Source organism: Peromyscus maniculatus, chromosome 13 (assembly GCF_049852395.1).
Source record: "Peromyscus maniculatus bairdii isolate BWxNUB_F1_BW_parent chromosome 13, HU_Pman_BW_mat_3.1, whole genome shotgun sequence".
Lineage (NCBI taxonomy): Eukaryota > Metazoa > Chordata > Mammalia > Rodentia > Cricetidae > Peromyscus > Peromyscus maniculatus.
The window spans coordinates 32,371,939-32,387,146 of record NC_134864.1 but is presented as its reverse complement, the minus strand read 5'-3'; the positions used below and the strand labels follow the sequence as shown (position 1 = coordinate 32,387,146).

Here is a 15,208-nt window from a genome sequence, read left to right as displayed (position 1 = left end):
GATTACTGTACATCAGTTCTACCCAAGTAAGGGAATATTTACTAAATGAAATTACAATCCCAAAAGCAGGTTTGACTCTAATTTCATGGATTATTTCCCTTCATAAAGTAATGGAGTCTGGCCCACATTTTGCCCACATTATTAATGGACTCTCTATTAATAACTTTCATGCTAATTTAGCAACTCTGGATTCACTCTCTGGACAAACACAGCAAGTTATGGGAAGCAGAACTAGCCTAAGAGCCGGAGGACAGGCAGTTGTATTGTAGATGGATCCATTGGGCCTAGGCTTCATAACTCTGCATTTTGATAAGTTGAGGTTTAAGTCTTTTTTTTTTATTGCAACAATTTTCAGAGCCAATGCAATTTGACTTGGAACTCAGTCTTTTGTTTGTTTTTGCTTCTGAATTGCTAATTTATCAGTTGTTTTATTATCATCCAAGCTTTCATACAAACATCTCTCTACCTGGATGCCTCAAAAATGTATTTGATGAAGGAAATATTGCTCATAAACTTTCTATGAGACTAGTCTCTAATGTTTATTGCTTTTGTTTTGTGTTTTCTATAGGAGATCAAGGTTTCCCAGGAACAAAAGGATCACCTGGTCGTCCTGGGGAAAGGGGAAAGCCAGGCCGTCCTGGAGAGCCAGGACAACCAGGAGCCAAGGTCTGCTTTGATAAAACACAGACTGAGTTCAGGGAGGGGCAATTACAATCAGCAGTTGCTGTGCCCTTATCAGATAAGACACTTGGGACTTGTCTGATAAGGGCACAGCAAGTTCCAGTGGAAACTTGCATTTCTATTCCTTTATTAATGACTTCATAAACATTCAGAGTACATAGGGATACTTATACTCTCTTCAATGAAATGTGTCCTGCATATTCTGAAGCAGGATTTTTGTGAAAGGTCATTGTCTAAAGTTGAAAGGGAAATATTTGTTGAACTGTAGTGTAGGTGGAGAATTTCTCTCCAGCTCCCGACAAGTCCCGCCAGTCCCAGAGCCCACTTACAAAATAAACACACAGACGCTCACATTATTTAAACTGCTTGGCCATTAACTCAGGCCTATCATTGTCTAGCTCTTACTCTTATATTTAGCCCATTTCTATTAATCTACACTTTGCCACATGGCTCGTGGCTTATTGGTGCCTTACATCTTCCTTGTCCTGGTGGCAGCTCCAGCAGTCTCCCCCTCTGCCTTCCTGTTCCCTCAATTCTCCTCTCTGTTAGTCCCGCCTATACTTCCTGTCTGGCTACTGGCCAATCAGTGTTTATTTATACAGAGTGATATCCACAGCACTGTAATGTCTGTGCAAACTAGTTCGGAGCATCCCTAGCAAGTAGAACTGAGAAGCACTCCATTGGGGGCACTAAACTAATGTCTCTGCTGCAGGGAGAACCAGGAGTAGGCACACCCGGAGAACCAGGAAAACCTGGCTTTCCAGGAGAAAGAGGCGATCCCGGGGAAAATGGAGAAATTGGACTCCCCGGATTTCCAGGCCTCCCTGGAACTCCAGGAAAAGACGGTCTTGATGGGCCTCCAGGTACAATGCCAAGTGTGATTTCCTTTCTCCTCAGTGAGCTCCACTGCAGGTGTTCCAAGGGGCTCTAAGCATTTCCATCTCAGTGAATAAATCAGTTTTAAAAAAGGCCTAGTTCTTTTCCCATTCAATGCGACTGTTCTATGTTCCTCCCCTCCTTACTTCTTCCTTTTTTCGTGAATGTCCTCTATACAAGCATGTTGACAGTATTAAATATAGGTCTGGTTTGGGAAGGTGACATTACAGAATGATATGGGGACAGCAACACTGGAACCTTGGGCTTCAGCACCTGAACAAACTCTTGGACTCTCTATTGCAGGAGACCCAGGGCAGCCTGGACCACCTGGAGCAAAAGGGCTCCCAGGGAGGTGTACCCAGGGACCCAGGGGTGCCCAAGGACTTCCGGGCTTAAATGGATTGAAAGGGCAACCAGGTAAGAGGAAGGCCTCCCATTCAGGAACTAGGTAGGCAGATGATGTGGCCTCTGGCTCTGTCATTTGCTACTTAATATGGAAACTGTCCAGCAGCAAGTCTTGACTGCTGTTCAACAAAACATGTTCTTTTGGAAATATAAACCTGGCTTTTATGGATATTCCAAATAGCAGTGTGTACTGGTTATACTAAGAGACTCAAGCTTAATAGTGAGTTGATTTGTCTCTCTTATGTAAGGAAATATGAACTCTATCAACAGATTAGATGATAAAGATAGACTGGCAAATAGATGAGTCATCACTAAATATTCATATACATAAACTTTCAATCAATATTTTACTTTTAAAACTTCTATAAGGAAATAGTAACTTTACAATGATTAAAATAAAGCAAATGTACACAAAGCTGCCTGCTTAGTTGTAAACTAAAACATGTAGTTGATTATTTCATAAGCAACATGAAACCAAGATTTATGAAAATAAACCCAAGTGAGTAAGATTGCATGACCAATGTAGGTGTTGTGAAATACACTCTACCTACTTGGACCCTTTCAACCAGATCTGGTGATGGCTCCTAGGGAAAGTTCCCTAGAACTCCGTTAATGTCTGTAGACTAGCATTCTGCTTATCTGTCACAGATAAATTCTTGGCCAACACCTTAATCATTACAGCGACAGTACTGTTTGCAGAAGCATATGGGAGTTCTCTTCTTGGGAGCTGCTATGTAGGTCTAAGGTGAAAGACTGGGAAACGGCATGAAGCACAGTCCCAGAATGCACCTGCAGCATTCAGAAATCAGCATAAGTGCTCTCCCTTCATCACTGAGTGAGCCCTGAAATGGATACTGCTAGAGCAATGGGGAGCTGGGAAATTTTAGGGGGAGACAATAAACAAACACACAGATAAGTGTGCTGTTTACCCAACCTCACGTAGCTAAACAATCAACACCAAAACACTTTTGGAGGTGGTAGGGTAGGCATTTGTTAAGTCACTCGTTCATCTATCTATTCATCTGAAGGTAACTCATCCATCTCTTCATCTATTCATCTGTAGGTAGAAGAGGTGATGCAGGGCCAAAGGGAGACCCTGGCATCCCAGGCTTGGACAGATCAGGAGTCCCTGGAGAACCTGGGCCACCAGGAATGCCAGGTCATCCAGGTGAGATGGGACCACCAGGCCAAAAAGGATATCCAGGAACTCCAGGATTCCCAGGGCCGCCAGGTATCCTTTGTGCCATTGTCTTCTAAGTCTTCTTCCATGTTTTCCCCCTCAGGTCACTCTGCATACTGTATGCTTTTTCTCCTTAATTATTTTAAGAGGGAAGGATCAAGGGGCAGGAGAGCAGGAGAATAAAACCATTATATTTTATAATTACCCAGGATATGTCTATTTTGGAGTAATTTTGCATATTGTAAGATACCAACTAGTATTTTGTTGAGGTTTTTGCATTTATATTTACAAGAAACACTGGCCAATTTTCTTGTGATGGCTCAATCCTGTTTCAGTCAATACTGGCCCTGTAGAGAACAGGCTGGAAATGAGTTTTCCTGTAGTACTTCCTAGAAGAAATTATAAAGAATTACTACTCCTTGACCACTTGATAGAGTTCATTGGTGAAGTCATCTGGGTCTGGACTCTTTTTTGTGGAAAGTCTTTATATTATCAGTTCGGGGTCTGGAGAGATGGCTCAGAAGTTAAGACCACTTGATATTTGTCCAAGTGATCCACATCAGGTGGCTCATGACCACCTGTGACTCCAGCTCCAGGGAATCTGCCATCCTCTTCTAGCCTCTTGGGACACCCATACACATAATTATCAGTTGGATATAAATTTATAATGGCTAGAAACAGTTCTAGTTGGCTGGGCGGTGGTGGCACACACCTTTAATCCCAGCACTTGGGAGGCAGAGCCAGGCGGATCTCTGTGAGTTGGAGGCCAGCCTGGGCTACCAAGTGAGTCCCAGGAAAGGTGCAAAGCTACACAGAGAAACCCTGTCTCGGAAAAAAAAAAGAAAAAAAAAAAAAGAAACAGTTCTAGTTGATTTTCTATTAATTTGTGAGTCCACTTTGGTTCTATGTTGCTCTAGAAATTTGCCCATTGTATCTAAGTCATCTAAAGTATGGTCACAGAATTGTCCATAATATTATATCTCCTAATTCTTTGTGATTTGTGGTTGTTTTCTCATTCCTTCATTTGTAAAGAACATTGTTTCCTCAGGACATAAGGACTCCACTGGTCTCCCTTCCAGGGAGGAGACCAGGATAATGGCTTAACAGGCACATTATACTTTGGTTCCTAATACTGGGCTTCTCATATGTGCCAGCTCTATTCTTTTTTAAAATACATAATACATATATATATATATATATATATATATATATTAATCTTTTTCATTAAGACTTTTTTATTCATTTTACATACCAATCAAATATCTTCCTCTTCCCTGCTCCTGCCCCTCCAGCCTCCCCCTCCCAATCCACCCTCCATTCCCTCCTACAAGAAGGTAAGGCCAGACCGAGCTCCAGCAGTCTAGTCGAAGAGAGAGAAGAGGGATTCTATGAGCAAGGGGCATCAAGATTGTGATGGGGAAACCTACAGAGACAACCAAACCAAACTAGTGGGAACTCATGAAATTTAGACCAATGGGAACTCATGAAATTTAGACCAACAGCTGTGGAGTCTCCATGGGACTGGACTTGGCCCTCTGCATAAGCGAGACAGTGGTGTAGCTTGATCTGCTTAAGGGGCCCCCTGGCAGTAGGATCAGGATCCAACCTTGGTACATGAACTGGCTTTTTGGAGCCAGCTCTGTTCTTGGTACTAGATTCACATCTCCCATAATAGGAGTGAGCCATCAAAACCACACTTAAAAACCAACTTTGGGAGGAATAAGAACAAAGTATAATGGCATACATAAATGAAAATGTCAGAATAAAACCTTATTGCTTAGAATACTACTTTAAAAAAAAATGAAGACAAACCTTAGTTGATTACGTACTGTGAAAGAGTCAAATGAAAATTGTACTGGGAAGGAGGTAAGATGGCCAATGCACCAGAAGTTCAGGGCATCTGTTGTCAATCGCGGTGTGATTGGCTGTAATGAAACACAGACCCGTGAAATTTTAAAAGACATTGACCCATCTCTTACACCAAGTTTGTTATTTTCGGACTTACAAAAACCATTCACTCCCAACTTCTCTGTATACATTATTCTATTTTCTAGAATATTTTGTTTTTCATATTCTATATATCATAGAGTACTTTGTGTTCATCTGTCCCCATAGGCGATAAAGGAGAGCTTGGGATGATGGGCTATCCTGGAACCACTGGCCCTCCAGGGCCTCCTGGGAAACCAGGTTCACAGGGGCAGAGAGGTGAGTGATGGTGTCTTTCTCAGTGGCATGAGGTATGGATAGTGTTCACTTACTTAGTCACAAAATAAATGACATTTGTTATTTAAGAAAAACTAGCTGTGAGCGAAGAGCATATTTGATCTTTTTTCTGTGTTTTGTATTCCCTCCTCCCATTTGAATGGGTCTCATTTTCACCCTGCAAGCTTACACCATCACTGCTGAGTGGCTGTGTGTTCGGAAACACTATCAAGCTCTCGGCGCTGTTCACACTTTTGTTCTGTTTTATTATGCACTCTGCTAAACTTTGGTTTCTGATGCGTGAGTCATGAGTTGAAGACCTGATGTTGTTACTCCTGTCTGTCAGGTAGCCTTGGAATTCCAGGAATAAAAGGCGAAAGAGGACGCCCAGGAGCCAAAGGTGAACGAGGAGAGAAGGGGATTCCTGGGCCTTCCCAACTTCCATACTTAAAAGGGGACAAAGGAGAAGCTGGGCTCAAAGGTAAAGAAATGTTTGAGTTTGGAGTCGGCTGATTCTTGGACTAAGAAACTGTCAACTTTAGTTGACAAATGAGGACTGTGCTGAGCCACCTGTCCAGTCATACAGCCATTTGGAAACCAAGCATGAACAATACTATGTTACTCACTGAATGCATTCACTTTTTTTACTAAATTCATTTACATTCTGGCCTGCTGTATTTAAATAGACACTAGCTGATTTCTTTAATCATAAGCCTCAAAGCCCAGTTTTTTTAGATGTATATGAAAATATGGCATCTGTCTCTCTGACATCTACCCTGCAATGTTCAGTGCATCACTATTCATGATACCAAAGTTATAGAGCCAACCTAGGGGTCTGTCAACAGAGGGATGGACGCAGTGATATGTGCACACAGTGCAATTATTTTCAGAAGAAAGAGGAAGAACAAGGTTAGGACATTCACAGGAAAATGGATGTGACCCATGATAACTACATTAAGTTAGTTAATTCAGTCTCAGACAAATACCATATGTTTTCTCTCATGTGTGGATCCTAGATTTTAAACTTATAAACATTTTCACATAGTGCATATGAAAGGGAATGTATATGCAAACTGTCCAAGGAAACAAAGAAGATTAATGAGAGCAGAGGGTTAAAAAAGGAGGGTGTGGCGGGGCCTGCAGGGAAATCTGCTCAAAGTAACTTATATTCCTGCATGAAAATGGCCTTATGTAAAGCACTATAATAAAATAAATAATTAATATTATTTTCTTTCAAAAAATTCTCTGAGCCAGCCAGGTGGCCAGATTTAGTGGCATAAGCTTGTAATCCCAGCACTCAGGAGGCTGAGGCAGGAGGATTGTGAGGTTGAAGGTAACCTGGGCTACAGAGTAAGATCTTCTCTCAAAAAATAAACAAAAACAAAAAATTTAAAAAACAGCAACAGAACAGTGTTTCTGGTGGAAATGGAAACCTCTGCTCCAAACTCTACTTTATTTTGTTAACTATCAGGATAGATTTTTCTGAATGCATCGAAAAACATCTTCTCATCTTCAAAAATCCTCAGAAAATAACAGTAAGAAAAAAATATGTTATCTTGAACTTTAGTCTTTTAGCATATGGTTACTTTTTAGGTGTGGCTGTTAGACTAAAAGTCAAATCCAAATCCATTCAAATTATTTCAAGTTATCTGGCTTTGCAGCTGTTTTTTGTCATACGATTATATAACCAGTATCAAGCCAAATTGTAAGCAGGCTCAGATATAGTCTTCTTGATCAGATTGCATCTCAAGCAACTGTAGACAAACAAAATTTCTGGGTAAAACATTTCCTTTGCAGCTAAATTCTCACAGAAGAGAAAACATTTTTTAAAAAATTGTGCCATGGCTTGCAGAACCACACTATAGTGGAGAAAATTTTGATGTGCTTTGAAAAATTGGATGGTCACCAATAAATATTGGTATGCTTGGCACATAAATATTTATAAGCTGAAAGAATATCTGCTTTGAAAATTCTGCATAGAGCCAGAATTTTTTGTGGTAGTGCATGCCTTTAATCCAAATACTCAAGAGATAAAGGCTGCTCCACCTGGGAGTTCAAGGCCAGCCTGGTCTACACATCAAATTCCAGGTCAGCCAAGGCTGCTTAGGTGAGACCCTGTCTCAAAACACAAATTCTGCATAGCCCAGGCTAGAAAGACTGATCTCTTCAGGCATGCCAAAGAGCTTTCTGGAATTAACATATGACAAACTCTGAAGAAAGACCAAATCCAAGCAACTGGCCAACAGAGAAAAATAAGTGATCTTTGGGAAAGCTTAATTTATAAGATGTACTTATTTTTGATAAGAGAAAGCTAGGAGGTGGCAGTTATCATTTACGTAAGCAACGTAGTGAAGGTGTATGTTGTCACAGCATTTTCGACACATAGCTGAGGATCACAGATTCAAGAACAGCAAAAGGGAACATATTATCTAAGCCTCTCTAATATTGGCATGATCCATTTTTTTTAAAGTATGTTTTTGAGACAGGACCTCATTATATAGTCCATAGTGGCCTTGAATTTATTATGTTGCCACGTTGGTCTCAAGATCCTCCTGACTTAAATCTCTTGAGTGCTGGGGCACCAGGACACACCTCCTTTTTTAAAATGTGGATTTCAAACACAGAGACATTCACTCCAAATGTGGAAGTAACATGGAGGGTACAAATCAGCAGTGGCTGCCATTACTTTGAGTCTAAATAAATACATATACAAAAAGAATATGAACAATGTAAAGCATAAAGGAGAAATATTATACATTTAACCAAGGCTTATGTATCATCATGTTTAGGTACTACTATATAATTGACAAATATCTACTCAGTCTCATGATAAGTCAAGGAGGTGGGTCTGGTGGAGAAAGATCTCATGTCATTGAGAAATCAGGTGGTCATTGCTACTCTCATTTCACACACAGGACTTGAGAAGTCAAGTCCCTTACCCAGTGCACTTACCCAGTGTCACTGTGAGGAGAAGCAGCTGGTTCCAATGGTCACACCTGACCTTTTTGTGATGTGCTCTCGGCTCTCTGGACCTCAAATACTGGAGAGATAAGAAAAGCAGAAAACTCAGCAAACACAATAGTCAGAGGAGCCTCCATGAATAAATAAGGCTTTGTAAGTGGGACCCAGACGAGCAAGTCACCATTGGCTCCAAGGCTTTCTGAGGCTCCCACTCCCAGCAGAAGACCTCCTGGCAGGTGGTGGTCACTGGAGGAGGGAGCGTGTTCTAGTTTGCTCTGACCAAAGACAACTTGGGGAGGAAAGGGCTTGCTTTGCTTACTCTTCCAGGTCATAATCCAACACTAAGGGAAGTCAGGGCAGGAACTCAAGAAGAAACTGAAGCAGAGACCATGGAGGAATGATGGTTACTGGTTCCTCTCTGGCTTGCTCAGTTATTTTCCCTATATAACCCAGGCCGGCATGTCCAAGGATGATGTTACCCTCTTAGTCTGGGCCCTCCCACATCAACCACAATCTCTGACAGACATGGCCACAGACCCACCTGATCAAGGCAATTCTTCAGTTGAGGTTCCCCCTTCCCAGGTGACTCTAGGTTGTATCAAATTGACAATACCAAGACAGAGGGCCAGCTGGGTTTGTTTTGTTTTGTTTTTTTCAATGGTGTGGCCCATGATAGTTTGCCCATGTTCCAGGGAATGGAACCACATACCCATACACATATGGGCAGCACTAATTGGACCCAAGGGATTATTTTAAAAGGAGGAAGAAGAGGGGGAGGAAAAAGAAGAGGAAGTTGAGAGAGGGATATGGAAGGAGGGGTGTATCCAGGAGGAGTTGAAGTGGGGGGAAAAGGGTGGATAAATACGATCTAAATACATCGTATTCATATGTGAAATTAAGAAATGAGTGTTGGGGGCTGGAGAGATGGCTCAGTGGTTAAGAGCACTGACTGCTCTTCCAGAGGTCCTGAGTTCAATTCCCAGCAACCACATGGTGGCTCACAACCACTTGTAATGAGATCTGGTGCCCTCTTCTGGCTTGCAGGTACACATGCAGGCAGAATATTGTATACATAATAAATAAATAAATCTTTTTTTAAAAAAAAAGGAAAAAAAAAGAAATGAGTGTTAGAAAGAAGTCAGCCTCCTTATACTGTATACAAAGTCTTGTCTCCGGTCACATACCATGTATGTGTTCCTTTTTAATGTCTCTGTGTTAGGCATTTTATTATGTTCTGAATACATAGGTATAGCTTCCCTGTCACAATGAAACTAACTGTTTAGCAGGGGGAGGAAACATTAATGAAACCTAAACAGTGTTTCCATCTAAGTAGTACATGTTAGGTTTTGTGGGCCATATGAGGTCTCTATTGTATACTTTTCTTTGGCTTGGTTTGTTTTTATAACCCTTTAACAATTTACATTGTTACACTGTTACAGTTATACAAACCGTCCTTTGTTCTCTAGCCATATAAAATCAAGCCAGGGCCTGCAAGGTGACATATGGGTAAAAGAACTTGCCATGTAAACCTGAAGACCTCAGTTCAATCTCCAGAACTCACACAAAGGCCCAACTCCAGAAAAATTTCCTCTGACCTCCCGACACAGGCAATAACACAATCACACCCACAGAGGTCCATCATAAACACCCGTGCACACACACAGAGACACACAATGATAATGAATAAAATTGAAAACAAGTACATAGATGGATGAATGAATACAATCAAGCTATACATGGCCTGTAGGCTAGAGCAAATGCATACATTGAACAATATACATTTTTAGAGGGTGATAAATGAAAAAGTGCAGACAATCTAATGCTTTTATCATCCCTTTTTTTTTTTTTTTTTTTGCCTAGGCTATTGTCTAGCCTGGAAATCCTGTCTCATTCCACGCTTTCTTCATCCAATACGCTGCATGTCTTCAAGGCCGAGCTACAAAATAGTCTCTCTTCCAGAAATTCTTCCTTGTGTCGCTTCTTGTGCTCAGCTGTGTCACAGAACTTCTCTCGCTGGGTGGCGCTTGTTTGTTGCTTGTCTGTCTCCTCAATTAAGAGCTGAAAACTTGGGAAGAAGAACATGACTTTTTTTTTATTCCCAGAAAACAGCACCAGACCTGTCAGTTAACTAGACACTTACTTAATTCGTATGTAAATAAGTGTATAAACAGGAAAAGGCCCAGAGCCGAGCCAAGGACAGACTGTAGAATGTTCCACCGCAGTTAAGGAAGTTTGTAACTGACTGCTGATAAGAGAGTATCGGTGAATATAAATAAGCAGGAGAATAAATTGATCAAAGTCAAGTTTTAGGAATGGAGGGGTGTCCTGGAATGTTAGTGATCTTCCTAGCCATGAAAATCTATGTTCAAATCCGTGTTACTGCTGAATGACAGTAAGAGTCAAGGCAGGGTCTTTGACCTACCCAATGTCTCATAAATCTTAACAAATGGGTTGAGCATAGCATTGTTTATATAAGAATTGTGTAGTGTACTGCTTCACTATAAAAAAATGCAAAAGTTCTAAGTTACTAAATCTTAAAATTCTTATGGTTGTTTGTAGTATTGGGAATTGAACCAGTACCTCATACATGCTAAGGAAGGGACCTACCACTGAACTATACACTCCAACCTTTTACATGTCACTTGAATGCATCTCATGGTGACAGTTGCCGTTATTGGTTGAGAACTGATTCAAGCCAGACACTACACCAATGCTTTCTACATCTTAGCTTATTTAATTCCTCTAAATAATAAAGCAAAAAAAAAAAAAAGATAGAAGCCCACATCTCCACAGGCTCTTGATAAATGTGTGATATTGTATGTTGGCAATAAGCCTATCAATTTAGACCAGGATGTGAATGATCACAATGAGATTCCAGCTTGTTTCGGTGCTGGGTGGAACCCAGGGCCTCATGAATTTTAGACATACGCTTTACAACTGATGCATGTCTTTAAAAATTTGGTCCTTCGCTTTAGGATTTGTAGGAAATCCTGGTGAAAAAGGAAACAGAGGCATTCCAGGGTTACCAGGTCAGAAAGGCCTCGCAGGACTGCCTGGGCTACCAGGCCCTCCAGGTATGGCTGACTCTTCAATAGAAACATCATGCTCTAAGCTTTCCTAGTCCTAAATGTAATGGAACGTATTTCTAGACTTACTAAGTTAAACATAAAACTCTGCCCTGAAAGTGTTTCAGGAGAAAGTTATTCTAAATTAAACCAAAGTGAAGATGTTCAGTAGCTGGCATCTATCGACTAAAATATATCCTACACTTGGTTCCATTTTATACTCTTTTATACTCATTTATACTTTATCTTAAATGTATCAGATATAAAAATTAATGCTCCAGTCATTTTTGCTTTTTTCTCCCTTTTATAAACAAGTTATGGAGTTTGCAAAGTAATTTTAAGCTATTAAAAAGTAGTCTCCTACCCCCAGCAACCCCAACAGCAAAATGACTTAGATAGCAATTAACCTTCAGTATGCTATCAGAAACGGTCTGCTGTGCAGTTGGTCAGGGGAGCCACCCTTTTCTGTGACATTGGTCCTAAGATGGCTTTGAGCAGGCCTAATAATAGGACTCTCACTTTACCCAGATTTCCACATTCTAAGTCCCCAGGCCTAGGGTGAGCCCTAGCTGAAGGCGAAAGGAGAGTTAACCCTTAACCAGCTGGCCTGGGAGTTCTGGACTTACTTACTCATGGGAACGTGGTAGTACCAGCTAATGCTATCATCCTGTTACAACAAACCCTCCAGCTCAGAAGTCAGAACTGTAGAATTCTCTGTGTCTTGGATTGTTTGGGTTTTCGTTTAATAGAAAGTTCTGTACTTACCTACTCATGCAAGCAGAAGATGTGTGTTGAGCATATATGCCCCAGGAACTGGGTCATATGACTTTATTTATTCCCAAGGCCCTAGAGGAGATATGGGAAGCAGTGGGAATCCTGGAGGACCAGGACCAGTCGGCATGCCAGGAAGCATGGGGAACATGGGTGTGCCAGGTAATGCTTTGATCCTGCTATTATAAACCATTGAGCTCACGGCAAGTCAGAACTGTAGATTTTCTGTGTTTCGGATTGTTTTGTTTGTTGAATAGAAATGTTATGTCACTAAGCGTTGGTTTTAGACAAAGGTTCTCTTTGCACTAGAATATGAGTGGTATCAAGCTACATATGTTGTATAACAATCATACATTATATAGTTCAATATTGTGAGCAGCCATCTTCTTGGAGAATTGATTCACGCGAGCACCCTTCAAGATGCTTAGGATACAAGCAATACTTCGAGATCCTTCCTTCACTCGTCTTACCCGATATCTGTTCTCATTTCAGGCCCTAAAGGGAAAAAAGGAACTTTGGGACTTCCGGGTCTACCTGGAAGACCAGGCCTTCCAGGGACTCATGGTCCCCGAGGAGATAAAGGGGAGCAAGGTCATTCAGAAGGTGCAAGGCCAGGACCACCGGGACCAAAGGTACACAGACCACTGAAATAGTTACATTTTGTCGATATCAAAATGTGACTTTAAAGTATCGACAAAGACCAGATTCAGTGTAGCCAGAAAAAGAAGAGATTTCTATACATTTGAACAGCTATGTTTTGTTTTGTTTTTTTTAACATGTCCCTATTTTGCAACTGAGGCCATCTCATGCTGTCAACTTGGGAAATTTCTCTGCCCCTGCAGTTTAAGTGTGCTCCCAGCAGGGGGTAGTGGTGGCGCGCACGCACGCGCACACACACACACACACACACACACACACACACACACACACACACACACACTCTGACAGGGCAGGGTTTCTTTCTTTCCTCCGGACCCAAACCGTGGTTTTTATCTCATATAAAATTTTTGTTCTTGCTGTTTTTCATGCAGAACTTTTGCATTCTATGTGCAAAATTCTTTGTCTTCTTAAGATATAATAAAAGGTATAGGATAAAATAACTTTACAGCTTCAAGAAGAAAAGAAGAGGCTATGATGCCCATGTGTATTTTTGTGTTAGAAGATTTTTTAAATGTTTTCACTTCGCTACACGCAATGCTTTTGCCTTGCTGCGGTGGTCTTTCTCAGAGCTTGTGTTCCACCAGACTGAGGTTGGCTATTAAGTCACTACATGTGTGGCAGTAACCAGATGTTTGAGGGTGACTTGGTTGCTCTTTCCGGTTTATTTCCATCCAACCTTTCTTTCTTCACTTAACACTATGCGTCAGAGCTACACTGTATAGAGTTGTTAACAGACATTCCAGGAGGCAGGACTTTAAAATATGGGATTCCGTGGCCTTCCCTGGAGAAATCTGCAGCATCCCAAGGGACCCACTAATCTGCTAAATTGGATGTAAAATCTTCAGGTGCATGTTCTTGTAAAGGGAGCAGATGTTTTTCATCCGCTGTTCAAGGGTTTAAGGATCCAGAGCATAAAGGTGGTGCCTCAGAAGTCGTGTCTTTTGAGCTAGCAGCTTAGCACTGTCTCTCATACCCGTGGTCCCCGCACCTGGGAGGTGGAGACAGGATGAGCAGTAGTGAAGTCACCACTGACTACACAAGTTGGAGGCCGGTCTCGGTTACATGAGAACCTGTCTCGAGACAGCTACAAGGAACCACTGCTAGTACCATTTCCAACATCTATCATCTGCAGTAGCCATTGTCAAAACGAGAAGGAAAATATTTAGAACCTGCCAAGACTTAAGAAAACATGCTTTCAGTATCCGAAGCACAATTTCCCCCTCATTTTGACTGGTTTTCAGAAAACCAAAGAGACGCCTTCCACCAGGGTATTTCCTCAAAGAGCAATCCTATTTGATTGGATTCTTGCTCAGCTCACTATCAGCTCTGTCTAGATTTGGGTTTTTGGAGGTAATAACCACACGGAATCTTCAGAGCTCTCAGTTTGGCCACCGACTGGATTTTATCAGGTTAGGGAGTCTCGGTAAGAAGATAATACATTCCAATCAGCCGTGACAGAAATTTTGAATGATCATTGGTCTGAGATACAGGTGTGATGATGACCGTTAAGTCAGTGAAAGGATGTTTTTAAACATGTGATTGGCATACAAATGTCTTTAAACATTGTATCTGCAGGACACCTCTCTGTTTAGCCTACTTCTTGCTCCCTGTCAATCACCACGATTTTTGTCCATTTCTAGTTGTGTGACTTTTTTGATATCTGTCTCCCAGCTGGTCTCTGAAGTCCACGAAGGCAGGGGCTGTGGGCATCATATATGGGTATGCAGTCTGTCATCACATAGACCCAGTGCTGTCCAAGTCCCCATCTTGGTTAAAGGTTCTACCACCGTTCTCCTGAAACCTTTCCAGTTGTCTTTAAAATGAGAGAGCTACATTTCCGTTTTGCCTTGGGCCTCACAAAAGGTGCAGCTAACCTATCCCCCATACATTTCAGGGCACGGGCCTGTGGCAGATACTCAGCAGGGACTGGTAAATGAATAACAGGTTTTTACCCCCACCTAACCACATCCCCAGCTTATATGAGAACTTTAAAGGTGTTTGACTGAATTTAAGGGCGAACCAGGACTGCCGGGCGTCAAAGGAACGAAAGGAGAAAGAGGCCCGCCTGGGCCACCTGGACAACCGGGGCCTGCTGGACCTGACGGAGCCCCTGGGAGTCCTGGGAGTCCTGGCCACCCAGGTGAGCACCGGCTTTACAGTTCAGAAAGGTGTAAGCAGTGGGTGTGGGATGGCCTTTACCTTTTAGAACCATCTTTGTAAACGGAAAGCTACAATTTTGGGTGTACATGCCACAACTGTTTTGATTCAACTTTGAACTTCTAACTCTACGGCACTAAAAAAAAAAAAAAAAAAAAAAAAAAAAAAAAAAAAATAGCGAATTAATCAGAAGCGGCCTCATTTTACTGTTTACGAGACCGGTATCTCAACACCTGCCCTTGTCATCAAC

At 41.6% G+C, this 15,208-nt stretch overlaps 1 protein-coding gene across 1 annotated transcript in view; it reads left to right on the top strand.

The window, feature by feature from the left end:
• The window catches only part of Col4a3 (collagen type IV alpha 3 chain), a 129,141-nt gene that overhangs the window by 91,736 nt on the left and 22,197 nt on the right, over nt 1-15,208 (top strand). Inside the window, exons 29-38 of the mRNA XM_006990362.4 lie at nt 569-666; nt 1,394-1,544; nt 1,861-1,974; nt 3,026-3,193; nt 5,258-5,347; nt 5,691-5,825; nt 11,281-11,379; nt 12,214-12,303; nt 12,634-12,773; nt 14,815-14,941. Coding sequence (XP_006990424.1) covers nt 569-666; nt 1,394-1,544; nt 1,861-1,974; nt 3,026-3,193; nt 5,258-5,347; nt 5,691-5,825; nt 11,281-11,379; nt 12,214-12,303; nt 12,634-12,773; nt 14,815-14,941 — 1,212 coding nt within the window. The remainder of the gene's footprint in view (nt 1-568; nt 667-1,393; nt 1,545-1,860; nt 1,975-3,025; nt 3,194-5,257; nt 5,348-5,690; nt 5,826-11,280; nt 11,380-12,213; nt 12,304-12,633; nt 12,774-14,814; nt 14,942-15,208) is intronic.